This window comes from Carcharhinus amblyrhynchos, chromosome 33 (assembly GCF_965287045.1).
Source record: "Carcharhinus amblyrhynchos chromosome 33, sCarAmb.v2.hapA, whole genome shotgun sequence".
Classification (NCBI taxonomy): Eukaryota; Metazoa; Chordata; class Chondrichthyes; order Carcharhiniformes; family Carcharhinidae; genus Carcharhinus; species Carcharhinus amblyrhynchos.
Window position 1 is genome coordinate 5,953,046 of NC_137356.1, and position 26,450 is coordinate 5,979,495.

Sequence of the window (26,450 nt, forward strand, 5' to 3'; positions counted from 1 at the left end):
CACCACATTCTGCACTCTCTCCTTTCCTTTCTATGAATGGTGTGCTTTGTCTGTATAGTGCACAAGGAACAATATTTTTCACTGTATAACAATAATACATGAGACAATACTAAATCAATTCAGAAAAGACACGGAGAGAATGTGCAGACTCCACACAGGCAGTGACCCGAGGCTGGAATCGAACCCAGGTCCCTGGCGCTGTGAGGCAGCAGTGCCAACCACTGTGCTGCCAGATTGAGGATAAGTGCTTTGAGATGAAGGGAAATTTTTTCACCCAGAGGGTGCTGAATGTGTGGAATTCACTACCACAGAAAGTAGTTGAGACCAAAACGTTGTGTGATTTCAAGAAGGAAGTAGATACAGCTCTTGGGGCTAAAGGGATATGGGGTGGGGGAGTGAAATCAGTATTTGAATTTGATGAATACCTTCTAAATTGAAAAGAATTTGCGATGGCGAGCGTCGATTGTTATGTGACATTTGGCTGACTATCTAAAGGATATCGAGACACTGGAGAAGGTGCAAAGAAAAGATTTACACGGATAATATCAGAGATTAAAAGCATCAGGAAAAGTTGCAGAGTTTGGAACATGTTTCTCTGGAGAAAATTTGGGTGAGGAACAGCAAACGGTGGTGATCTTTAAGACGATGGAAAAGCTGCACGGGGTGAATGGAGAGAAGTTGGGTCCAATTATGGGCGAGTCCAAATCGAAGAACCATGAATATATGATGTTAACAAATAAATTCAATTAGCGACTCAGGGGAAATCTCTTCACCCAGAGAGTGTGAAATTGTACAAAGGGAGGAGTTGAGGCAAAAAATAGCCACTATTCCCCCCGGATTGGGAACAAGTGCCCGTGCGAGCGGGAAAACAGAGGTTTTCTCCACAGCCATTGGCAGCGTCTCTCAGGTAAGATTCACCCAACTGAAAGATGCCAGTGAGGTGATTGCCAGCTACCCACCAGCCAGCCCATTGTTCCGAAACCAGGCCACGCTCAGAGAAGGGCCCTTCCCTCACCTCACAAAATGACATGGCGTCACCCATCTCCCCCACTGACCACGGGAGCACCGTCAATCCCTCATCAAAGGGGGGGAGGCATCCTCCTCCCTGTCCACACCATGCAGGCATGGGGGTGAGCAACCCTCCCCTCAGGTTCTCCTTCGGAACTCCCCCTCAGTTCCTCACCCCCCCTGCAGAATCCCCCACCCCACACTCTCTCCCCCCCACCCCGCCCAACCCCCTGCCTCAGAATCCCCCTTTTAGGCCATGCACATTGATAGTGCCCGCCGTTCACTATCCCCTGACACCATGGCCTGGTACCGTGTGGCCCGAGGAAGGTGAGTGGGGGAAGCGGGGGGGGGGGGGTCAAAGGGATAGGTCCAGTGGCCATTTTCCCCTCTGCTGCTGGTAGGCGACAGAGGAAGGGACCCTCAGGGGTCTTGGGGATGTTGGATAGGCTCAGGCTGGGGGCTGTCAATCAGACTTGCACTCTGTCAACATTGCAGTGGGTATCAATGGGGTACTTGAGGTGCATTCAACTGTGAAGGCAAGTGAAAATAAACACAGGTGGCTGGAAGATGTTAGAAATCCACTGAGCTGTCAATGGGAGTCTTTTTTAAGGCACCACACGTTGAATTTGTTAAGATCAAAGGATTTGATTGGAACAGAGGGGGTTTCAAAGAATTCAACTTGCTCAGAAGCCTCAGAAACTTCCCACCGCGATACTTGCCAGGAGCTCACTGTCCTGGAGAATCCCCACAATGGTGATGCATTTAAGCAGAAACTAGTAATACGTGAAGGGGAAAGGAATAACACATTAAGGTTATGGAGTAAGATGTAGAGAAATGGGATGAAGCTTCTCTAGAGTGTAAACATTGGAATAAGCATTGACACATTGACCACCTGTTCAGCTGCTGTACATTCAATGTAAATATTCTTGTTCACATTTCCAATAATCAAAATATAAGAAGCAACCACACATTCATTATCGAACTAAGACATGCAAATATCTTTTTTTAAATTAATTGGTGGGACATGAGTGTTGCTGGCTGGGTCAGCATTTATTGCCCATCCCTAGTTGCCCTTGAACTGAGTGGCTTGCTGGGCCATTTTAGACAGCAGTTGAGAGTCAACCACATTGCTGTGGCTTCTGGAGTCACATGTAGGCCAGACCGGGTAAGGATGGCAGATTTCCTTCCCTAAAGGATATTAGTGAACCAGATGGGTTTTTCCGACAATAGTTTCACAGACATCAGTAGATTCTTAATTCCAGATTTTTTTTATTGAGTTCACATTCCACCGTCTGCCGTGGTGGGATTCGAACCCGGGTCCCCAGAACATTGAGAGTTTCTGGATTAATAATCTAGCGATAATACCATCAGACCACTGCCCCTCCCGCTTCTAGGCAATTAAGGAGGGATAATAAATGGGTGGGATTCTCCCAAAAAAGTTCTAAGTGTCGAACTCGCCTAAAAACTGGGGTAAAAAGTAAACTTGTGGGACATGTACATCACTGGCCTGGCCAGCATTTACTGCCCATCCCTAGTTACTCAAGGTCAGTTGAGGGTCAACCACATTGCTGTGGCTGTGGAGTCACATGTAGGCCAGACCGGGTAAGGACGGCAGATTTCCTTCCCTAAAGGAACATTTGCAACCCAGCATGAAGAGTAACTGTAGATTTCATATGATGAGTTAAAATGGCTTTTGATGACTTTTTATTGACAGTAATCTGAAAGACAGGGTGAAGGAAATACTGCACAGCTTGGTCAAAAACACTTCTCTGGTGACCATCGTTGAAATTCCCTGCCCGGGTCCTTTACGGCCATCAGATAACTTTTAAACCAGTTTCACTCCAGGCAACGTCGCTGTGTACTCTCCCTGAAAGATTTTGCTCAGTTCAAATAAATCAATCATTTGCTATTTGATCGGAAAGCTTTATTTAATTTGGATTACACAGTTCACATAATATTTGTTGCCATTGACACTGAAGGAACAAGAAGCTAAGTGCCACAGCCATTGACCATCAAAGCTTCAGAAAAGGCCTCCAGATCCTCACAGAGTCGTCGGTACTGACGGTCTTGACACTCAACTTCATGCGGCCATAGTTCAACCCAGGTTCCAGCTCCGATCAGGTAGCTTATCCTGGAATGAGTTTTAAAGTTTACTTATTTATTAGTCGCAATTAGGCTTACATTAACACTGCACTGAAGTTCCTGTGAAAATCCCCTAACCGCCACACACCAGCGCCTGTTCGGGTACACTAAGGGAGAATTTAGCATGGCCAATGCACGTCTTTCGGGCTGTGAGAGGAAACCAGAGCACCCAGAGGAAACCCACGCAGACACGGGGAGGACATGCAAACTCCGCACAGGCAGTGACTCAAGGCCGGGAATGGAACCCGGGTCCTTGGCGCTGTGAGGCAGCAGTGCTAACCACTGTGTCACCAATGAACACAAAGGAGGAAATTAAAGGCACTCTGATAATAAGTAACTTCTAAATTGAAAAGAACTTGCGATGGTGAGTGTCGATTGTTATGTGACAATTGGCTGCCTATCCAAAGGATATCGAGGCATGGAGAAGGTGCAGGGAAAAGATTCACACGGATAATATCAGAGATTAAAAGTATCAGGAAAAGTTACAGAGGTTGGAACATGTCTCTCTGGAGAAGAGGTGGGTGAGGAAGAGTAAATGGTGGTGATCTTTAAGACGATGGAAAAGTTGCACGGGAGAGAAGTTAGGTCCAATTGTTGAAGTTTATTTATTAGTGTTACAAGTTAGCTTACATTAACACTGCAATGAAGTTACTGTGAAAATCCCCTGGTCACCACACTCCAGTGCCAGTTTGGAGGGAGAATTTAGCATGACCAATGCATCTAACTAGCACGTCTTTCAGAAGAAACCCACGCAGACCCGGGGAGAATGTGCAGACTCCACGCAAACAGTGACCTGAGGCCGGGAATCGAACCCGTACTAAGCTGAAACTCGTAAATGTACAGCAGGATGACAATACAGGGTGGCCTGAGGCCAGAATTGAACCCGGGTCCCTGGCGCTGTGAGGCAGCAGTGCTAACCACTGTGCCACCCAATGCCAATTGTGGCAAAATGCAGACAATGACACAGAGAGAAATTAGTTCTGAAATTACAGCTTACCTTTCGCCGTCATTCCACAGATCTGATCCCTGACCCATTATTAGATAATGTTTCCCCAACACCACTTCAAATGTTCCTTCACAGTTGCCATGAGTTACGAGCTGTCTAACTTGTTTAGCCACAACGTCATCACTCCCTAAATACAGAAAGCACATTGTTGGATGGAAAATTATTGACGTCCATTTAATGTTTCTGATCTATTAACATCACCTGGTTCAATGGCAATCCAGTTACGGCTAATGAAATTTCTAATCACTGAATAAAAGCTACTCGTCATTGAGCAAGAGTTAAAGAATCAAAGAATATGCAGAAGGAGGCTATCCGGCCCGTTGTGTCGATGTCAGCTCTCCTCAAGAGCAATTCCGCTAGTCCAGTGGCCTTGCCATTTTCCTGTCACTGTAAACTCTTTTCTCTTCAGGTGATTGGCCAATTCTCTTTGGAAAGCCATGATTAAATCATCCTGCAGACTCTCAGACTGTGCATTCAAGGTTCTAACTGTTATGGAACTCTTACTGAGTACAGGAGTTGGGAAGTCATGTTGCAGCTTTATAAAACCTTGGTTAGGCCGCACAGAGTGTTGCGTGCAGTTCTAGTCACCACGCTACCAGAGCGATGTGGAAGCTTTGGAGAGAGTGCAAAGAAGATTCACCAGGCAGTTACACAGGCGATAGGGAAATTACAGTGCGAGAACCTTCAGCAGATCTTCAGTAACCATGTCCCTTTTTTATTCATTTGAGGCACATGGACATCGCTGGCTGGGCCAGCATTTATTGCCCATCCCTAGTTGCCCGAGGATAGTTGAGAGTCAACCACATTGCTGTGGCTCTGGAGTCACATATAGACCAGACAGGGTAAGGACGGCAGATTTCCATTCCTAAGGGACATTAGTGAACCAGATGGGTTTTTCCAACAATGGTTTCATCAGTAAATTCTTCATTTTAGATTTTGTTTTATTGAATTCAAATTCCACCACCTGTCATGGTGGGATTCGAACCCAGGTCCCCAGAACATTAGCTGAGTTTCTGAATTAATAACCTAGCAATAATCCAACTGGGCATCCGCCACTCCCAGGCAATTAAGGATGGATAATAAATGGGTAGGATTCTCCCAAAAAAATTCTAAGTGTCGAATTCGCCTAAAATCTGGACCAAATCCCATTGGTTTTTTTTTTAGCCGTGTTTTCAAAATGAATTTCCCACACTCTGAGCACTGCAGAGTGCACCAGAAAGATTTACATTGAAAAATCAGTGGGATGGGGTGTATTCCTGCTGGAGAGACCGGCAGCATAGCGCTGAGTGGGCCACTGCGCATGCGCCGATCTGTCAGCACCGAGATCGGCACATGCACCATAGCCCCACACTGCCGGCCTCCCGGTCGCTGGTGAGCAAAACAACACCTTCCCCCCCTAACGGCCATGTGACACCCCACAGCCCCAAACCCCCACCCCTGGCAGCCCTGATTCCCCCCTGCCTCCCTAGTAGGCCAACCACCTCGGCCCCCGCCCCAATCTCTGATCTCCCTCCCTCTGTCACTGATCCTAGTGCAAGTGGCACTGGGACCGCCCCCCCCTCCCCTCAGGCCCCGCCACTCTACAATCCATGTCTTGTAAAAAAAACACACATAGAAGGCTAGTTTCCTGAGATTACAAGGTCACGATGCTATTAAACAGAAACCGATTCATTTTCGACAAGTTAATTTGTTTCAAGTTTAATTTATCAGTGTCACAAGTCGGCTTCCATTAACACTGCAATGAAGTTACTGTGAAAATCCCCTAGTCCCCACACTCCGGCGCCTGTTCAGGTACACGGAGGGAGAATTTAGCACGGCCAATGCACCCTAACCAGCACGTCTTTCGGACTGTGGGAGGAAATCAGAGCACCTGGAGGAAACCCACGCAGACATGGGGAGAATGTGCAGACTTCACACAGGCAGTGACCCAAGGCTGGAATCAAATCCGGGTCCCTGGCACTGTGAGACAGCAGTGCTAACCACTGTGCCACCCAGAAGTTGCTGTATGACAACAGTCACACTCGATAAGACATCTCACCAGTTCTGGTGTAGATACAAACTTTGGACGAAGTGATTGGACCAAATGTCGATAATACGATCTGAGATTTTTGTTATATGTAATATTAATGTACATTAACATTCTTTTTCTCTGGTGTTGTGCGTTCATTGTGGTCCAGTCAGGAAGATGAAGAGAGCTCACCTGGTTTTATGACAGTAAGGATTTCCATGTTGTAGTAAATGTAACCGTCTTTCTTTTTCTTGTTCAGAAAACTTACTTGGTAAACTATAAGGGATAAGATGGATTTAAAAATATTGTTGCAATGAGTATAGCATAGTCATAGAATCCCTACAGTGCATTTGGAGGCCATTTGGTCCATTGACTCTACACCAATAATAATCTCACCCATGCCCCATCCCATGTATTTACATTGTTATTCTCCTGATTGGGGGGGTGGTGGGGGGCTGGGATTAATCCTTCCATCCCCTCCCAATCCCATTTAAATTTCATGCCCCCACATTTTCAATCTGGGTACATCACAGGGAGTCTGTGGGCATTTAAATGGGGTGACAACTTTGGGAAGTGTTGTCTTAGCCACTAACCAGGTAGATATGCCACCATGTCTATGTATCAATCAGCAACACGAACGGTGACCATTACAAATACAATGATAAAATGATGTGTCCTGCCCCTTTCAGGGAGCAATCGAATAAACCGAGCAGATTTGCAGAATGGCTGAATGATGGACTTACCGTAATCCGTCCCAGGTTCACATGCTTTGTCCTCCCGTTGGTCACTAGGGATACGTTTGTCAGGCAGTGTAACCGATATACAACTTCCTACAAATGCAAAAAGAAATATCTTTGTTCCAGTTCAAATGTTTCAGATAGTTCATTAAAATGAAAGTGGAAAACTCCAAAGCAAGCCAGCTTCCCATCCATTGACTCCGTCCACAGTTCCCACTGCCTCAGCAAAGCAGCCAACGTAATCAAGGGCCCCACGCATCCCCGGACATTCTCTCTTCTACCTTCTTCCATCGGGAACAAGACACAAAAATCTGAGGTCACGTACTCAAGGCTCAAGAACAGCTTCTTCCCTGCTGCCATCAGACCTTTGAATGGATCTACCTCATATTCAGTTGATCTTTCTCTATACCCTAGCTATGACTGTAACACTACATCCTGCAATGTCTCCTTTCCTTCTTTATGAACGGTGTGCTTTGTCTGTATAGCGCACAAGAAACAATACTTCTAACTGATACTAATACATGTGACAATAATAAATTAAATCAAAGTCTGAGGTCACGTACCAACCAATCAAGAACAGCTTCTTCCCTGCTGCTGTCAGACTGTTGAATGGACCTACCTCGCAATAAGTTGATCTTTCTCTACGCCCTATCTATGACTGTATCACTATATTCTGCACCCTCTCCTTTCCTTCTCTATGAGTGGTATACTTTGACTATAGTGCACAAGAAACAATACTTTTCAGTGTTTACTAATACATGTGACAATAATAAATTAAATCAAACTTTTCTTCCCTCTTTGTTTAATGAGCTGCCATTAATGCTAACTGTTACACAAGTAACATACTTGGGTTTATCTACAGTAAGAAGTCTCACAACACCAGGTCAAAATCCAACAGGTTTATTTGGTAGCACCGAGCTTTCAGAGCTCCTTCACCAGGTGAGTGGAGGATTGGGTTCACAAACAGGGCATATCCAGACACACTCAATTACAGATTGGAATGCGAGTCTTTACAGGTAATCAAGTTTTTACAATGTGAGTGGAGAGAGAGTTAAGCGCAGGTTAAAGAGGTGTGAATTGTCTCCAGGCAGGATAGTTAGTGAGTTTTTGCACAGTGGTTAGCACTGCGCCAGGGACCCGGGTTCGATTCCCAGCTTGGGTCACTGTCTGTGCGGAGTTTGCACATTCTCTCCATGTGTGCGTGGGTTTCCTCAGGTGCTCCAGTTTCGTCCCACACTCCAAAGATGTGTAGGTTAGGTGGAATGGCCATGCTAAATTGACGCTTAGTGTCGGGGGATTAGCAGGGTAAATATCTGCGTTTACGGGAATAGGGCCCGGCTGGGGTTGTGGTTGGTGCAGACTCAATGGGCCGAGTGGCCTCCTTCTGCACCGTTGGATTCTCTGATTCGATGATTCTACGAACAGCTGTAAATCAGGGGGTGGATGGGGGAGAGGAACTTGGGGAAATTATAAACACGAGGGGAGTGGTATCTCCCAAACCGATAGAGCTGTGGGCTGGCAAAGGGTCCGAGTCCTGATGGACTCCATTTTGTGGCCTTAAAAGAGGTGGCAGGAGATGCACTGGTGCAAATTCACCAGATTCTGGAAGGTTCCATCAGGCTGGAGAGTAGCAAATATAACCCCACGATCGAAGAAAGGAGGGAAGCTGGAAACAGGAATCCTTTGGCCAGTTAGCTTGATGTTGGTGGTGGGAAAGTCGTTGGAATCCACCATTAAGGAGGATGTAGATTCGAAAAATTGAAGGTAGTTAGTAAGAGACAGCACGGTTTTCTGAAAGGGAAATCATGTTTAACCGATTTACTGGAGTTTTTGGAGGACTAACGTGGATAAAGAGGAGCCTCGAGAGATTCTGGATTTTCAGAAGACATCTGATAAGATGCCACATCAAAGGCTATTGTGAAACTATAAGCTCATGGTGTGTGTGTGAAACATGTTAGCATGGATAGAGGGTTGGCTGCCTGTCAGAAAACAGAATCGGTATAATTTGATTTATTATTGTCACATGTATTGGGATAAAATGAAAAGTATTGTTTCTTGCACGCTTTACAGACAAAGAATATCATTCATAAAGTATATAAGGGAGAAGGAAAGGAGACTGCAGAATGTAGTGTTACAGACATAGCTAGGGAAAGAGAAAGATCAGCTTAATATAAGATTCATAGAGAAGGAAAGGAAAGGGTGCAGAATGTCGTGTTAGAGTCATAGCCAGGGTGTAGAGAAAGATCAGCTAAATGTAAGATTTGTCCACTCAAAAGTCTGATGGCAGCAGGGAAGCAGATGTTCTTGAATTAGTTGGTATGTGACCTCAGACTTTTGTATCTTATTCCAGGAGGTGGTGGAGGAGAGGCGCGTGGGGTCCTTAATCATGCTGGCTGCTTTTTCAAGGCAGTAGGAAGTGTAGACAGAGTCAATGGATGGGAGGCTGGTTTGCGTGATGGATTGGGCTACATTCACAACCCTTTGTAGTTTCTTGTGGCCTTGGAGAGACCAATACCGAACAAAGCTGTGATTCAACTGAAAAGAATACTTTCTACGGTGCATCTGTAAAAGCTGGTGAAAGTCGTAGCAGACATGCCAAATTTCCTTAGCCTCCTGAGAAAGTAGAGGTGTTGGTGGACTTTCTTAACTGGACACCGAGAAACTTGAAGGGTCTTTGCCCGATTGGCAGGGTATGTCAGGTCAAGTTCCTCAGGGGTTCGTGCTGGAATCTCAACTTTCTACAATTTACAACCAATGAGGAAAGTGAAGGAATGGTAACTAATTTTGCAGGTGATTATAGAATCCTCTCTGCACATTCGCTACCATTGTTAAATGCTTTGTTATACAAAATTACTAAATTGATATTGAGCTGGTTTAGGTCAAGTTCACACTGATAACATTGGTATATTTTAATCAGTTCACGTGTAAATTCATCCCAAAGCCACTGCTTTATTGGAAATCGCAACACTCCTTGGTAACTTTCAGTTAGATTACATCGCAGGTACAAATAGCAAATTAATAGTACAGTGCATCAAATTTTATAAATGCCATATAATGGAATCGTACCTTCTGCACATCTGCAAACATCACCTTGACAGATTTTATTAAGCATAGCGCTGTCCTCTTTGACGTTGTAGAATTTAATGCAACTGTTCTCTGCAAGTAGACAAAAAAAAATTACTTGGATTATAAGCAGACAAATGAAGACAAGCGTTATAAACAATTTTCACACAATGAGAGGGGTTTCAATGGCTGAGCTCATCCCAAAACCATAAACTCTCAGCCCCAGGTCAACAAACCTTTCTGTTCTCCGTCTCTCGTCCATTTTGATTCCCGTGGCAGGCAGGACAGTTAAATTCCAGCTAATGTATTAAAACACAGAGAGCTGGCTGCCTCAAAAGTGCCTCAATTGTTTAATTCAAGACAATTAGAAATTGAGCATTTTGTAAACTCCATTTAGAATCTTAAGAGTCATAGAACAGCACAGAAACAGGTCTTTCGGCCCAACCAGTCCATGCTGTCCATGGTGCCCTCCCAGCAAGTCCCAATTTCCTGCATTTGGCCCATATCCCTCCAATCATAGAGTCCCTACAGTGCAGAAGGAGGCCATTCAGCCCATCGAGTCTGCACCAATCACAATCCCACCCAATCCCTATTCCTGTAACCCCACATATTTACCCTATTAATCCCCTGACACTAAGGGGAAATTTATCATGGCTAATCAACTTAACCTGTCTTTGGAATGCGGGAGGAAACTGGAACACCCGGAGGTAGCCCGCTCAGACACGGGGATGACATGCAAACTCCACACTGTGACCCAAGGTCGGAATTGAACCCGGGTCCCTGGCGCTGAGGGGCAGCAGTGCCAACCACTGTGCCGCTCCTCTATGAAGTTTAATCCGGACAAATGCGAGGTGAAGCATTGTGGCAGACAACCCCGCCCTACCCCAATCGCTGCCCTCCCTCCATCCCAGACCAATCGCCATGCAGTGTGGCAACAGAACCACCCCCCCAACCACCAATCGCACATAGGCCCCGCCCACAGTGGGCTCCACCCCCTTGCCACTGCGCGATATCTGGTGGGCAATCCCCTGGGCATGGGCACTTGGGCAGTGCCAGGAGGCACAGGCTGGCACTGCCAAGGTGCCCTTGTCGAGGGGGCACCACCCCTCCCAACTGTCCAACACCCCTAGGGGGCCCCGATTGCCCCCCACGTCATTTCAGCAGGGTCTTCTGCTTGTTCTCCGAACATGGGGAACTGGTATGAACCCTGTTGGAATGAAGTACTTCTGGCGGAGTGGGAGATTCAATTGGGATCTGATAGGTCCATGATAATTAACAAATCTACGTATTTAAAATAGATTTCTTAAAAATTTAAATGACTTTCCTGCCTACCCGCCAGTTTCCAGCGTGGACTGCTCGCCAGCTCTGGGAGATGTGGATGCATTCCCCATGCCTGAGCTAAACCCTGTTCAAAGCCACAGGCGCGCATCTCCTGGCCAAATCTGCCAGAAAGGTGGTGGGCGCAGATGGGAGAATCGCAGCCCCACATTGCAGCTATATAAAATCTTAGCTAGGCTGCATTTGGAGTATTGCGTGCAGTTCTGGTCACCACACTACCAGAAGGATGTGGAGTCTTTGGAGAGAGTGCAAAGGAAGGTTCGCCGGGGTGTTGCCTGGTCTCGAGGGTGTTGGCTATGAGGAGAGGTTGAATAAACTAGGATCGTTTTCATTGGAAGGAGGGAGGCTGAGGGGAGGCCTTTTTGAGGGATTTTGAGCGATATTTTAAGTTGATAGATTAATAAGTAATTTAAATTTTACAACTGAATGTTATTTTAAAATTCTCTTCATTCTTGCCTGTTTTATCACTGTCAGGTTAGGTCTAGTGTTATAACAGGGTGGCACGGTGGTTAGCACTGCTGCCTCACAGCACCAGGCACCCGGGATCAATCCCAGCTTCGGGTCACTGTCTGTGCGGAGACTGCATGTTCTCCCCATGTCTCTGTGGGTTTCCTCCGCTTTCTTCCCACTGTCCAAAGATGTGTAGGTTAGGTGGATTGGCCATGCTAAATTGCCCTTTAGTGCCCAAAAATATGTAGGTTAGATGGATTGGCCATGCTAAATTGCCCTTTAGTGCCCAAAGATGTGTAGGTTAGGGGATTAGTGGGGCAAAAACGTGAGGTTACGGTGATCAGGCCTGGGTGGAATTGTCAGTGCAGCTTAAAGGGCCGAATGGCCTTCTCTTGTACTGTAGGGATTCTATGGATCGATGGCTCTCTGGTCCTGTGTTAATCTCCTATTTTCCCATTCATGTACACACCCAAATGTCTCTTAAAAGTTGCTCATGTGCCTGATTCCACTTTCTCTTCAATTATCTTAACTCTTTCCTACTCATCTTAATCTCCATTCAGAAAATGTCAGACTAAGTTGCCTGAATTTTATGGCACGTCCGCCGGGAATCAGGGCAGGCGAGGCTCGCGGAACGGCATTCCGCACTGGCCTCGGGTGGGATCTCCCGAGCCTCGGGGCGGACGAGGTGGTAAAATTCCAGCAGGTCAGCGCGATAACCTTACGAATACTCACCTGTATCATAATATTCGTAAATCTTGATAGAAGCTGGCTGAATCAGTCCCACTTTGAAAAACTGATGTACTTTAAATCCAAAGCAAGTATCTTCTGTATGTGAAACCTGTTTGTAATTGAAAAGGGGGAGAATCAGAACACAGTTAATAAATTAAAAATCAGCCGGAAGGATTCATCTGCTTGTGTGAAGAAGACAATGACGCAGCAACATCAGAGATATAATTCACCTGGAGATACTCATCAATGGGGTTACCACAAAGGTGGGAAAGACAAATAAAACTCCACACTGTGCAGGCATAGTCCAAAAGTGCAACTAAAACTATTTCAAAATGCTGATTAACTCAGTCCAAAGTGGATTCCAATCCTGACAACGTGCTCTCTGAGTTGAGGAACCTGTGTCAGAATTCTCAGCATGGTGGAGAAGGTGCCACGTTCTGAATGGCAGTCACTGTAGGCAGCTATTATATACAGTCCGAGCCCCTCAGACAGGGACAAGATCGTTAGTGCGAACCACTGGGGCCACCGTGCCACCCATGCGTTTTATTCAGGGGGTTTTGTGTGTGTTTGGGGGGAGGGGGGTGCGGAGGCTGGTACTTTGCAAATCTGCGGTTCACCAAGGCGACAGCGTACAGTAACATGCAGATTTACGGTGGCCCAGTGGGTTAGCATTGCTGCCTCACAGCACCAGGGACCCGGGTTCGATTCCTGGCTTGGGTGACTGTCTATGCCGAGTTTGCATGTTCTCCCCGTGTCTGTGTGGGTTTCCTCCGGGTGCTCCGGTTTCCTCCCACACAGTCCAAAAAGAGTACAGGTTAGGTTGATTGGCCACGCTAAACTGCCCCTTAGCGTCAGGGGGATTGTTAGGTTAACAATGTGGGGTTTGGGTGAGATAGCCAGTAAGTTAACTATGATAAGGCCTGGGTAGGATTGTTGTCAGTGCAGACTCGATGGGCTGAATGGCCTCCTTCTGCACTGGAGGGATTTTATGGTAATTCTGTCTGGTGGGATGCCCAAAGCATCCCATTTTAGAGCTATCAGGAAAAGGTTAAAAGTTCATAGAATCCCTACAGTACAGAAGGAGGCCATTCAGCCCATCGAGTCTACACTGCTCACAATCCCACCCAGGCCCTATTCTCGTAACCCCACATATCTATCCTGATAATGCCCTGACTCTAGGGTCAATTTAGCATGGTCAATCCACCTGACCCGCACATCTGTGGACTGTGGGAGGAAAGCGGAGCACCCGGAGGAAACGCACGCAGACACAGGGAGAACCTGCAAACTCCGCACAGACAGTGACCCGAACCGGGAATCGAGCCCAGGTCCCTGGCGCTGTGAGGCAGCAGTGCTAACCACTGGTTGCCGCCCCATGCTGGTTTGTAGAGTTCTTTGGAGTGAGTGGGGGCCCTTTCAGATAGGTCCATGGACGCCCCGATGAGGTGCTCTTTGTGAGAGCTGCTCTGTCCTTTGGGATTGTTAAACTTCAATATGAATGTGCATAAATGTGGATAAACTGGGGGCATTTTCCACCCTTGTTTTGGGGTAAAAATCCAAAGTCCTGCCCTAATCACGGCATTTCCCGTTCTGGATTGGTGGGAGGAGGACAGAGAGGGAGTCAAAAGTGGCTTCCACGCCATGAGATTTCCCCATTTGAGTATCCGTGTCTCCTGCCAATAATGCAATGGGATTCCCACCATCAAAGGTCAAGTGTTCGCATATATTTCCATATAATTAACCAGGTTTTGCACTGCAATGTGTCTCAATGTAGGGATTTCCTTCCAGGGGTCAGTGCCAGAGGGGCTTCCTTAAAGAGCTCTGCAGTTGGGGGGAGGGATATTCCCTGCATCCATGGGGATTGGTAGATATGTCCTCTGTATCTGACGGTATGGGGAGGCTTGTTCTTGTGTCCAAGGGGGGCAGGGATGGGTGTCTTGTGTCTGAGTGAGGAATGGATGGGTGTTCCTGTGTCCAAGGGAGTGGGGAAGGTTTGTTCCCTCCCTCTGTGTGTGGGGGGGCAGGGCTGGTGTCTATCAGGGCGGAGCAAGGTGTTCCTTGTGGGGGTGGTGGGGTGGTGGGGGGGGGGCGGTGGAGGTCCGTACTTTGGTCTTTTTTTGATCTCAATGAACAATAAATGGTCCAATGGATGATGTAACAATTTGGACTAACAAAGTGGGGAGTGTAGTTAAGATTGGGGCCAGTTTTTAAACTCCCGAACCTGAACCAGGAGACCAGGTGGGTGGGCAACCGTCACTGACCAGGTGCCTCGAAACCCAAAACCCTGCCAACACTCAAACCGTCTACGACACTTCAACGTTACTCAGTTGTTTGGGGACACGGGTCCAGAGTTTTGACGTGACGTGTTAATCTATCCCAGCAAAAATCACAGAAATAATTAAAAATCAAAGTCCTGCCTAAATCACAGCATTTTCTATTTTCATGGAATGAGTGGGGCCAGTGTTTACGCGTACACGCTTTACAGAGACAACAGACCATTTAAATCATCACTGCCTCCATTAAAGTGAGACTTCAGAAGGCGAGGACCTTTGTCTTATTATTCATTCCTGGGACCTGGGCATCGCTGGCAGGGCAGCATTTATTGCCCATCCCTAGTTGCCCCTTGAGAAGGTGGTGGGTGAGCTGCCTTCTTGAATCGCTGCAGTCCACGTGCTGTGGGTTGACCCATAATGCCGTCGGGGGGGGAATCCCAGGATTTTGACCCAGCGACAGTGAAGGAACGGCTGATATATTTCCAAGTCAGGATGGTGAGTGGTTTGGAGGGGAACTTGCAGGGGGTGGTGTTCCCCTGTATCTGCTGCTCCTTGTCCTTCTAGATGGAATTGATTGTGGGTTTGGAAGGTGCTGTCTAAGGATCTTTGGTGAATTGCTGCAGTGCATCTTGTAGATAGTACACACTGCTGCTACTGAGTGTCGGTGGTGGAGGGAGTGGATGTTTGTGGATGTGATGCCAATCAGGCGAGACTGCTTTGTCCTGGATGGTGTTGAGCTTCTTGAGTGTTGTTGGAGCTGCTCCCATCCAGGCAAGTGGGGAGTATTCCATCACACTCCTGACTTGTGCCTTGTCGATAGTGGACAGGCTTTGGGGAGTCACGAGATGAGTTACTCACTGCAGTATTCCTAGCCTCTGACCTGCGCTTGTAGCCACTGTGTTTATGCAGTGAGTCCAGTTGTGGAGTATGGATCCCAACATGTGCAGAGTAAGTCAGATACCGGCCAGCCTAAACCTATTTGTTCAGATACCCACAGTGGTTGGCACTGCTGCCTCACAGTGCCAGGGACCTGGGTTCAATTCCAACCTTGTGCCACTATCTGTGTGGAGTCTGCACGTTCTCCCCGTGACTGATTGGGTTTCCTCCGGATGTTCCGGTTTACTCCCGCAGTCCAAAGATTGGCCATGCTAAATTAACCCTCGTGTCAGGGGAATTAGCAGGGTAAATATGAGGGGTTATGGGAATAGGGCCTGGGTGGGATTATAGACAGTGCAGACTCGATGGGACGAATGGCCTCCTTCTGCACTGTAGATTCAATCCTATGATTCTTGCCTGCTATACAGACAAAACATACTGTTCATAGAGCACAAAGGAGAGAAGGAAAAGAGAGAGTGTGCAGAATATAGTGTTACAGTAATAGCTAGGGTGTAGAAAAGAATCAACTTAATATAAGATAGGTCCATTCAAAAGTCTGACAGCAGCAGGGAAGAAGCTGTTCTTGAGTCGGTTGATACGTGATCTCAGACCTTTGTATCTTTTTCCCAAAGGAAGAAGGTGGAAGAGGGAATGTCTGGGGTGCATGGGGTCCTTGGTTATGCTGGCTGCTTTGCCAAGGCAACGGGAAGTGTAGACAGAGTCAAAGGATGGGAGGCTGGTTTGAGTGATGATTGGGCTACGTTCACAATTCTTTGTAGTTTCTTGTGGTCACGGTTGGAGCAATTTGGTATGTCTACTATTTTAAAATTCTGGATACAATGCCAGAGCTCTAAGATAGGTCTTCTGCCCAGAAATCCCTCCGGCAACCTAGCCAGTTTGCCCTCAACTCCTGTCCTAGTCTGTCTCCTGGACCGAAAACACCTCCCTCCAGAGAGAACCTGGAAAAAGTCTGGGCAGACAGTTTATAAGGCCTGGTTTACAAAGCCAGAAGTTCTTCCATCCCCGTGACTCAGATCCAAGAGTGAAAATCTGGGCCACTGGGAGGGATTTTCCGGGGACCCTCGCCGCAAAACCCGGAAAACCCCACCCAAGGTCAACGCATTTGTGCATGGTTCGCTCCCCTCCACCACCCCGGCCCGTTCCCTCCTGCCTCCTGCCTCCCCCCCACCCCCCACCCACTACAACTCTCACTGTCTTTCATCCATCTTATAATATCAAAATGTAGCTTGTTCCTTACCGAATCCAAGTAAATGATGAGTGATCCTTTGGTTGATAGAGCCTTGTCCATTTCAAATTTTGATATATATCCATCCACATCATTCGTCAGCTGAAAGTAAATCAGGCAAAAAGTTTGTAATTTGTAGGGTTTTTTTTAAAGAGATACACAGGGTACAGTGGTTAGCACTGCCGTCTCACAACGCCAGGGACCCGGGTTCCATTCCGGCCTCAGGTCACTGTCTGTGTGGAGTTTGCACGTTCTCCCATGTGTCTGTGTGGGTTTCCTCCGGGTGCTCAGGTTTCCTCCCACAGTCCAAAAGACGTGAAGGTTAGACGTACTGGCCAGGCTAAATTCTCCCTCAGTGTACCCAAACAGGCTCCGGAACGTGGCAACAGTTTTCACAGTAACTTCACTGCAGTGTTAATGTAAGCCTACTTGTGACACTAATAAACTTAAACCCAAACATCTTTGGACTATAGGAGAAACCGGAGGGAACCCACGCAGACACGGGGACAAAATAATAAGTTTGCAGTCACCCGAGGCCGGAATTGAACCCGGGTCCCTGGTGCTGTGAGGCAGCAGTGCTAACCGCTGTGCCACCCCATAAAGCTCAAGCATCCTGGAAAATCTAGTTGCCAACCTTGTTCACTAGTAACAGCTGCTCGGTCAAAGTCTTTTATCTTTACTTGTGCTATTAATAGCAATTTTCTTTTTAACTTTCAATGTGAGCTTAATTTTAACATTTATATATAAATAAAGTGTAAGCTTGCATTAAATAATAAAGATATCTTACCAGCCGGAGATCTTCTAAGTCTGGAGAAAATCCGGTCAGCATGGAAATATCTACAATGACCATTGAGGAATCTGTATCGGCAAGATATCTGGAAAAATTAGGTTTTACAAGTTTTATTTAGAAAATTAGGAAAACAACCGTCAGACTTTGAGAGACTCTGGCCGAAATTTTACCATCACCTCCACCACGGGAAGCGGAGTGGACAAGGGGCAGAACATGGAAAGGTCAGTTGACCACGGGCGGGATTTCATTGTTTCGGGATGAGTGAGGCCATAAAGGGCGGAATTATGGTTAGTGTGGACTCAATGGGTCGAAAGGCCTTCTTCTGCACTGTAGGATTCTATGGAAAAAGGGGATAAAAGGATAAAAAGTAAAAGGACGAGATGAAAAAGGTAGTTCTAAGGAATTTCTATTTGTACTGGCAATCATTAGAAATAAGGTTTAATATTTCTGTGTAAGTTAGGAAACAACCTATAGTTAGACTCATGCTGGGCAAAGGTACTTGTATGTGTCAGGGGTTGGTTCAATTCAAAATATGTTTTGATTGTGCTTAGAGAGGGTTACGAAGTGAAGAGAGCATGTGACATCTGCTTAGCAACCAACTAAGGGGCGTTTTAACGTAGCAAGGCTTTTTGTTCTTAATTTAACTGGAAACAGGGCAGTTGAAGACAGCACTGGGTAGTGAACGCCTCTCAACTCTGCCAGGAGAAAGACCAGGTAGCTGCAAAGAGGCAGACTGGCCAACGAGCCAGATACAGTCCAGGGAATTGGGGCATAAAGGATATTTCAAGCTTAGTTTATTGATTAGTGTCATAAGTAGGCTTACATTAACAGTTATTTAAGACAGGGGAAAGAACTACAGAGCAGTGAGAATACTTGTGACACTCGTAAGTAAACTTTAAAAGGCAACAGGTATATTGAACTTGGATATGCATGATAAGAGAAACTAGCAAGAGTTCAGAGTCAGGACAATGTGTTGATGAGCAAGGAGAAGGGAGTAGGAGAGTTAGCTTAACAGAGGACCTCAATCTTAGTGGCAAAGTAGTCCATGAATCAGAAGTGATGGTGCGGGGGAGAGAATATTCTTTATGTTTGATTACTAACTGCTGATTTTATCAGGAATAATTCAGTTGACATTACGAAAGGACTGAACCAATATTAACTCCAAATTTCAAATAGATGTAACATTGGCCGGAATTCTTCCGTCCCACCTCCCGTCCACTGACTCTGTCTACACTTCCCACTGCCTCGGCAAAACAGCCAGCATAACCAAGGACCCCACACACCCCGGACATTCTCTCTTCTACCTTCTTCCTTCGGGAAAAGGATACAAAAGTCTGAGGTGACGTACCAATCAACTCAAGAACAGCTTCTTTCCGGCTGCTGTCAGGCTTTTGAATGGACCTACCTCGCATTAAGCTGGTCTTTCTCTACACCCTAGCTATGACTGTAACACTACATTCTGCACTCTCTCCTTTCCTTCTCTATGAACAGTATGTTTTAGCTGTATAGCGCGCAAGAGACAATACTTCTCATTGTATGTTAACACGTGACAAAAATCAATCAAATCAAAATCAATCTGGAATTTTAGTGGGAGGGTTGCGGAGAATGTGACGGTCAGGCAGGGATTTCCAGCTTTTAGACCAGCGCAGCCAGAGAATTCCGCCCTTTATCTCTCCGGAACTGTCAAATCAATTTCCTCAATAATATCCAATAACAAACGTAACTCTCCAATCGATTGAAATATGAACTCCTTACCGTGCGCAGATGCCCAACTTCAGAGAATTCACAGCATTTGGCGGTTGAAAAGCTATAGTAATGCAAAACAAGACTAGTTATTACCACCCTGAACTTCTTAATTCACATTTACATTTTCACATCTGGATAAATGGAAACGGAATTGCAATAATATTGCTTCTTTCATGATCTGAGGACCACCCTTTCCATCAATGAACGGTTGAAGTGCAATCTCTGTTGTGGCACAGCGGACAGAGTGATTAGCACTGCTGCCTCACAGCGCCAGGGACCCGGGTTGGATTCCCGGCTTGGGTTGCTGTCTGTGTGGAGTCTGCATGTTCTCCCCATGTCTGAGTGGGTTTGCTCTGGTTTCCTCCCGCAGTCTGAAAGACGTGCTGGTTAGGGTGCATTGGCCACGCTAAATTCTCCCTCAGTGTACCCAAACAGAGTGCCGGAGTGTGGTGACGAGAGGATTTTCACAGTAACTTCATTGCAGTGTTAATGTAAGCCTTCCTTGTGACCAATAAATAAACTTATTTTTAATTTTAGAATATTTTAGAAAATTTCAGAATTTTAACAGCTAGCTTGGGTCCAGTAAGGTCCCTCAAACAGCAATGACGTGGGTGTGCAAAATGTGGGGTGGCACAATGGTTAGCACTGATGCCTCTCAGTGCCAGGGATATGGGTTCGATTCTGGCCTTGGGTTACTATCTGTAAGGAGTTTGCACATTCTCCCCATGTCTGTGTGGGTTTCCTCTGGGTGTTCCAGTTTCCTCCCACAGACCAAAAATGTGCGGGTTAGATGGATCAGCCATGCTAAATTGCCCCTTAGCGTCAGAGGGAGTAGTAGGGTAACCACGTGGGGTTACAGGAATAGAGGCTGGGATTGTGGTCAGTACAGTCTCGATGGGCCGAATGGCCTCTTTCTGCACTGTAGGGATTCTATGAATCCAGCAAATCTTAGGTGTTGGCTTACAAATAATGGGGGTGACACAGTGGCACTGTGATTAGCACTGCTGCCTCACAACGACAGAGTCCTGGGTTCAATTCCCGGTTAAGGGTACTGTTTGTGCGGAGTCTGCATTTCTCCCCATATCTGCATGGGTTTCCTCTGAGTACTCCAGTTTCCACCCACAGTCCAAACCACATGCTGGTTAAGTGCATTGGCCGTGCTAAATTCTCCCTCAGTGTACCCGAACAGGCGCCGGGAGTGTGGCAAGTAGGGGATTTTCACAGTAACTTCATTACAGCGTTAATGTAAGCCTACTTGTGAAGCTAGTAAATAAACTTTAAATTTTAACCAGGTAACCAGGGGAACTCCCTTGCTGTTCTTTGAATTGTTTCGTGGAAATACGTAGATAATTAAGAAGGCAAATGGAATTTTGTCCTTCATTGCTAGGGGATTAAAAACAGTGAGGTTATGTTGCAGCTGTAGAGTTATAGAATCATAGAGGTCTACAGCAGGGAAAATGGCCCTTCAGCCCAACTTGGCCATGCCACCCATGTATGAGGTGCTAGTGAGGCCACACCTGGAGTACTGTGCACAGTTTTGGTCTCCTTACTTGAGAAAGGATATACTGGCACTGGAGGGAGTGCAGAGGAGATTCACTAGGTTGATTCCAGAGTTGAGAGGGTTGGCTTATGAGGAGAGACTGAGTAGACTGGGGCTACACTCATTGGAATTCAGAAGAATGAGGGGAGATCTTATAGGAACATAAAAGATTATGAAGGGATTAGATAAGATAGAAGCAGGGAGGTTGTTACCACTGGCAGGTGAAACTAGAACTAGGGGGCATAGCCTCAAAATAAGGGGGAGCTGATTTAGGACTGAGTTGAGGAGGAACTCCTTCGCCCAAAGGGTTGAGAATCTGTGGAATTCCCTACCCAGTGAAGCAGTTGAGGCTCCCTCATTAAATGTTTTTAAGGCAAGGATAGATAAATTTTTGAACAGTAAAGGAATTAAGGGTTATGGTGAGCGGGCGGGTAAGTGGAGCTGAGTCCACGAAAAGATCAGCCATGATCTTATTGAATGGTGGAGCCAGGGGCCAGATGGCCAACTCCTGCTCCTAATTTTTATGTTCTTATGTTCTGATATACCTGAGAGTGCAAACAGGTTTAAAGTCCGTCCACCATCTACAAGGTACTAGATGGTGGACGTGTGACGGGGTATTTTCTACTTGCCTGGATGAGTGCACCTCCGACAACACTAAAAGAACATGATGGACAATGCAGGGAAAGGCAGCCTGCTTTAATGGCACCCCATCCACCACAGAATTTCTGCAGTGCAGTGGGAGGCCATTTGGCCCATCAAGTCTGCACTGACTGTCCAAAAGAACATCTTACCTAGGCACACATCCCCCCACCCCCGCTGCCCTATCTGCATAACCCCCAGCATTTTCCATGGCCAATCCACCCAACTGACATTTCTTCAGACACTAAGGGACAATTTAGCATGGCCATTCACCTAACCTGCACATCTTTGGACACTAAGGGGCAATTTAGCATGGCCAATCCACTCAACCTACACATCTCTGGACACTGAGGGAGGACTTAGCATGGCCAATCTGTCTAACGTACACATCTTTGGACTGTGGGAGGAAAGTGGAGCACCTGGAGGAAACCTACGCAGACACGGGGAGAATATGCAAACTCCACACGCAGACAGTCTGGATGACCCTTCGTGAGAGTGGCATTGTAGCAGCTCCTGTCTATAACAGTCTATGTACCCCCAACCACCCTGCTCTACTGACAGTCCCCATGCTCACAACTCAACACAAATGCAATCTCACCACCCCCCCCCCCCAATCATTGGGCCACTCCCCACATATGGTGGGTCCCCTCGCACCCCACCCATGGGACTGCCAGGTTGGCACTGCTCTGACAAAGTGTCATCCCGATTCAAAACGTTGGCTCTATTCTCTCTCCACAGGCGCTGTCAGACCCGCTGAGATTTTCCAGCGTTTTCCATTTTAGTTTCAGATTCCAGCATTCGCCGTACTTCACTTTTATTGAGCATGAATTGAAATTCAGTGAAAGGCTTTACGAGGATGTGTCCGACAGCGGTGAACGTTCCCCCAGCCAGCACGACGACAGACCGGTGGGCATTGCTTATAATAAATAAACTAAAAGATAGCCATGGTGAGTAGCGCACCCACCCCGACTTCCCCCGCCCAGGTGGTGAGGGACAGTGGCTGGGCAGTGCCAGTCTGGCAGTGTAAGGGGTGGGTCATCTGAACAGCCCCAATGTGGGGTTTGGGACCCCTTTTATGTGGGTGCCTGGTGTGGCCCAATGGTTGAATGGGATGGCGGGGATTTGATTGGGATTGTTATATAGTGAAGGTGGGGGCAGGACACGTGGACTATTGTGGAGGACTGCTCCGGTGCTAGAGGGGGTGAAGGGGTCAGGTCACCCTGTGGCTTAGTATTGTTGGGGGGGGTGTCCCAATCTTTCAGCGGCCACACTGGGGGAGGGGTTTGCTCCTCTGCATTTGAGGGTTGAGAGTGTGCCCTTTTAAATTTTATTTATTTATTAGTGTGGCAAGTAGGCTAACATTAACGCTGCAATGAAGTTACTGTGAACATTCCCCTCGTTGCCACACTCCAGTGCCTGTTCAGGTACACTAAGGGAGAGTTTAACACGGCCAATGCACCTGACTCTTCTGGACTGTGGGAGCAAACCCACACAGGCACGGGGAGAATGTGCAGACTCCACGCAGACGGTGACCCAAGCCGGGAATCGAACCGGGGTCCCTGGAACTGTAAGGCAGCAGTAAAACCACCGTGCCACCTGGCCCTTGAGAGGGAACTCATGGTGGGTGGACCTTCCTGTCATTGTATCCTCTTGAGGTCTTTGTGCAGAAAATCATCATCATCTCCATTGTGCCACCCCCTTGTCTGCCTGCTGTCCATCGGGGAGTAGGGACGGTGCCCTTTAACTTACCCAGTCTCTATGGAGACAGACTTACTGGTTCCATCAGGCCCCACCTACCAGATGATACAAACCACATCCCTGATTTTTGTTTTGGAAGATATGTCAGAAGGTCTGATGAGATCTCCCCGTATTTGTGGGGGCAGCATGGTGGCACAGTAGTTAACAGTGCCGCCTTACAGCACCAGGGACCCGGGCTCGATTCCAGACTCGGGTGACTGTCTCTGTGAAGCTTACACATTCTCCCCATGTCTGCAAGGGCTTCCTCTGGGTGCTCCGGTTTCCTCCCACAGTCCAAAGATGTGCGGGTTAGGTGGATTGGCCATGCAGAATTGCCCCTTAGTGTCAGGGGGACTAGCTAGGGTAAATGCATGGGGTTATGGGGATAGGGCCTGGGTGGGATTGTGGTCGGTGCAGACTCGATGGGCTGAATGGCCTGTAGGATTTCATGAAAATCGCCGGTTTCCAATCAGAATTTGACACTTTGCTGTTTTCTTGGAAGGTTCTGCCCTAAAATGCATTATATATAAGCAACTATATTACCAGTCTATGGACTGGGTCCCATCATCTAGCAAGGATCACAATGCGATTTAAACTGCTGAGCAAGCAGAAATATCCCATCGCATTCCCTTGATGGGAGTCAAAGAAATGCGAGGATAATTCTTGTCGCTTGTTGCATTTCAGAATGGGTTGATCCTTGAACAGCAAAGGGAAATAAGGATCTCTGGATGGTTTGTGCGTGGCTTACCTCGGGGTACGTTTTCCACAGTTATTCGCAAATCAAATTTCTTGCATTCTTTGGCTTTTTTAGACAACATAACATGACATGTAGTTAGAACCTAAATGGAATAGAAGAAGTAGTGCTTACTTATCAAAAGTTGTACATTTTAAATTGGCCAAACCAGTCAGAGTGGTGGAATATGCATGGTGAAGTTTAATCCTTTTCATTCATTTCTGGGACACAGGCATCACTGGCTGGGCCAGTATTTATTGCCTATCTCTAGTTGCCCTTGGAGGGCAGTTGAGAGTTAACCACATTGCTGTGGCTCTGGAGTCACACGTAGGCCAGACCAGGTAAGGACGGCAGATTTCCTTCCCTAAAAGAACCAGATAGGTTTTTCCAACAATCGACAATGGTTTCACGGTACATTCTTAATTCCAGATTTTTTTTTATTGGATTTAATTTGCACTATCTGCTGTGGCAGGACTCGAAACCGGGTCCCCAGGACATTAGCTGACTTTCTGGGTTAATAGTCTGATGATAATAGCCATCGCTCCCCTTATGCTGCTCCGCGGAAATCCTGGTGCGTTCTGTAATTGAATAAAATCATGGAATCCTACAGTGCAAAAGAAGCCCATTCAGCCCATTGATTCCGTACAGACCACAATCCTACCCAGTCCCTATCCTCATATCCCCATGCATTTAATCTAGCAAGTCCCCCTGACACTAAGGGGGAGTTTAGCTTGACCAATTCACCTAACCTACACATCTTTGGACTGTGGGAGGAAACTGGATAACCCAGAGGACACCCACGCAGACACGGGGAGAACATGCAGACTCCGCACAGGCAGTGATCCAAGCAGGAATCAAACCCAGGTCCCTGGAGCTATGAGGCAGCAGTGCCAAGCATTGTGCCACCTTGCCACCCCAAATGTGGTGTTTAAATTTACAATGGGTTGACTTATGCTGCCAGGACCTCCACAAGTGTCTCCAAACTGACTTCAGGGTCAGAGACTTGGGTCAGATCCACACAGAGATAATTACCCAGGAAATGTTCATACTCAGTATAACTCCCTGACTAGTGAGCTTAACTGAAAGGAGCAACACAACTGAGCTATGCTTTCCAACCTGACTTGACACTTTCCCTCCCACCACCGATACCTGACCCAAATACCCACCCAACACAACACCCACATGACCCGACCATCTTACCCTGAGCTGACTAACCACAAAGCAACTAAGTATCACCCACAACAAATCACTCACCTGCCCACAATTACTCACCCACTCATTAACCCACAGCGTGGAGACAATGGCCCAGAGGTATTATGGCTGGACTATTAATCCAAAACCTGAGCTAATGTTCCGGGGACCCGGGTTCAAATCCCACCCTGGCAGATGGTGGAATTTGAAAGCAATAAAAAATATCTGGAATTAAGAATTCACTGATGACCATGAAACCATTGTCGGAAAAACCCATCCAGTTCACTAATGTCCTTTAAGGAAGGAAATCTGCCGTCCTTACCTGGTCTGGCCTACATGCGACTCCAGAGCCACAGCAATATGGTTAACCCTCACTGCCATCCAAGGGCAACTAGGGATGGGCAATAAATGCTGGCCAGCCAGCGACACCCATATCCCATGAATGAATACAAAAAAACTCATCCATTAAAACTTGAGATCTGTAATATACCTGAACATAGCAGCTAGTGCAATAAACAGGGGGCAAGTCCTCTTTGATTTGATTTATTATTGTCACATGTACTGGGACATAGTGGCACTACTGTCCCTTTAAGAAATGTATTATTTTAATCATGTTCTCTGCAGTTATAAGCAGCTTTGTTTTGTTGTCATTGTGCTTGTTGCTAACCTGTCTGATTGGATGCTTTAATTGGAGTTTTGTTTATTTTTAATCTGGGCCTAATACACTCTGAGAATTTATGACCCTTTTTGAAGTGTTAAGGGAAGATTGATTGACAGGTCAGGTGGGACAGTAAGTTAACCATTGTGTTAAGGGGAAGCTGGGATGACTACGAGAGGGAGAAAGGATTAATAGCATGTCCTGATTAAAGTCAGTGTTAGAACGATGTCCTGAGTGGAGACACTAGATGTTGTGTGGAGTGTAAATACTGGCACGGACCACTGGGACAATTGATTTTCATCTATTCTGTATCATATCTAGTTCTGCTGGAACACTTTACCATTTTATGGATGGCGCAGTGACACAGCGATTAGCGTTTGGTACCCCACAGCGCCAGGGACCCAGGTTTGATTCTCAGATTGGGTCACTGTCAGCGCAATCTGCATGTTCTCCCTGTGTCTGTGTGGGTTTCCTCCACGTGCTCCAGTTTCCTCCCACAGTCTGAAAGACAAGCCGGTTAGGGCCATGCTAAAAATTCTCCCT

General features: G+C 46.8%; 1 protein-coding gene across 1 annotated transcript in view; it reads right to left on the bottom strand.

Annotated features, from left to right (window-relative positions):
• Positions 1-2,977: 2,977 nt before the first annotated feature.
• LOC145360886 (complement C3-like) overlaps positions 2,978-26,450 on the bottom strand; it is an 83,422-nt gene continuing 59,949 nt past the window's right edge. Inside the window, exons 32-41 of the mRNA XM_080216387.1 lie at positions 24,074-24,164; positions 19,419-19,470; positions 17,661-17,748; positions 16,886-16,975; positions 12,485-12,590; positions 9,968-10,057; positions 6,908-6,994; positions 6,357-6,440; positions 4,148-4,283; positions 2,978-3,139 (exon numbers count right to left, since the gene is read on the bottom strand). Coding sequence (XP_080072513.1) covers positions 2,998-3,139; positions 4,148-4,283; positions 6,357-6,440; positions 6,908-6,994; positions 9,968-10,057; positions 12,485-12,590; positions 16,886-16,975; positions 17,661-17,748; positions 19,419-19,470; positions 24,074-24,164 — 966 coding nt within the window. The 3' untranslated portion in view covers positions 2,978-2,997. The remainder of the gene's footprint in view (positions 3,140-4,147; positions 4,284-6,356; positions 6,441-6,907; positions 6,995-9,967; positions 10,058-12,484; positions 12,591-16,885; positions 16,976-17,660; positions 17,749-19,418; positions 19,471-24,073; positions 24,165-26,450) is intronic.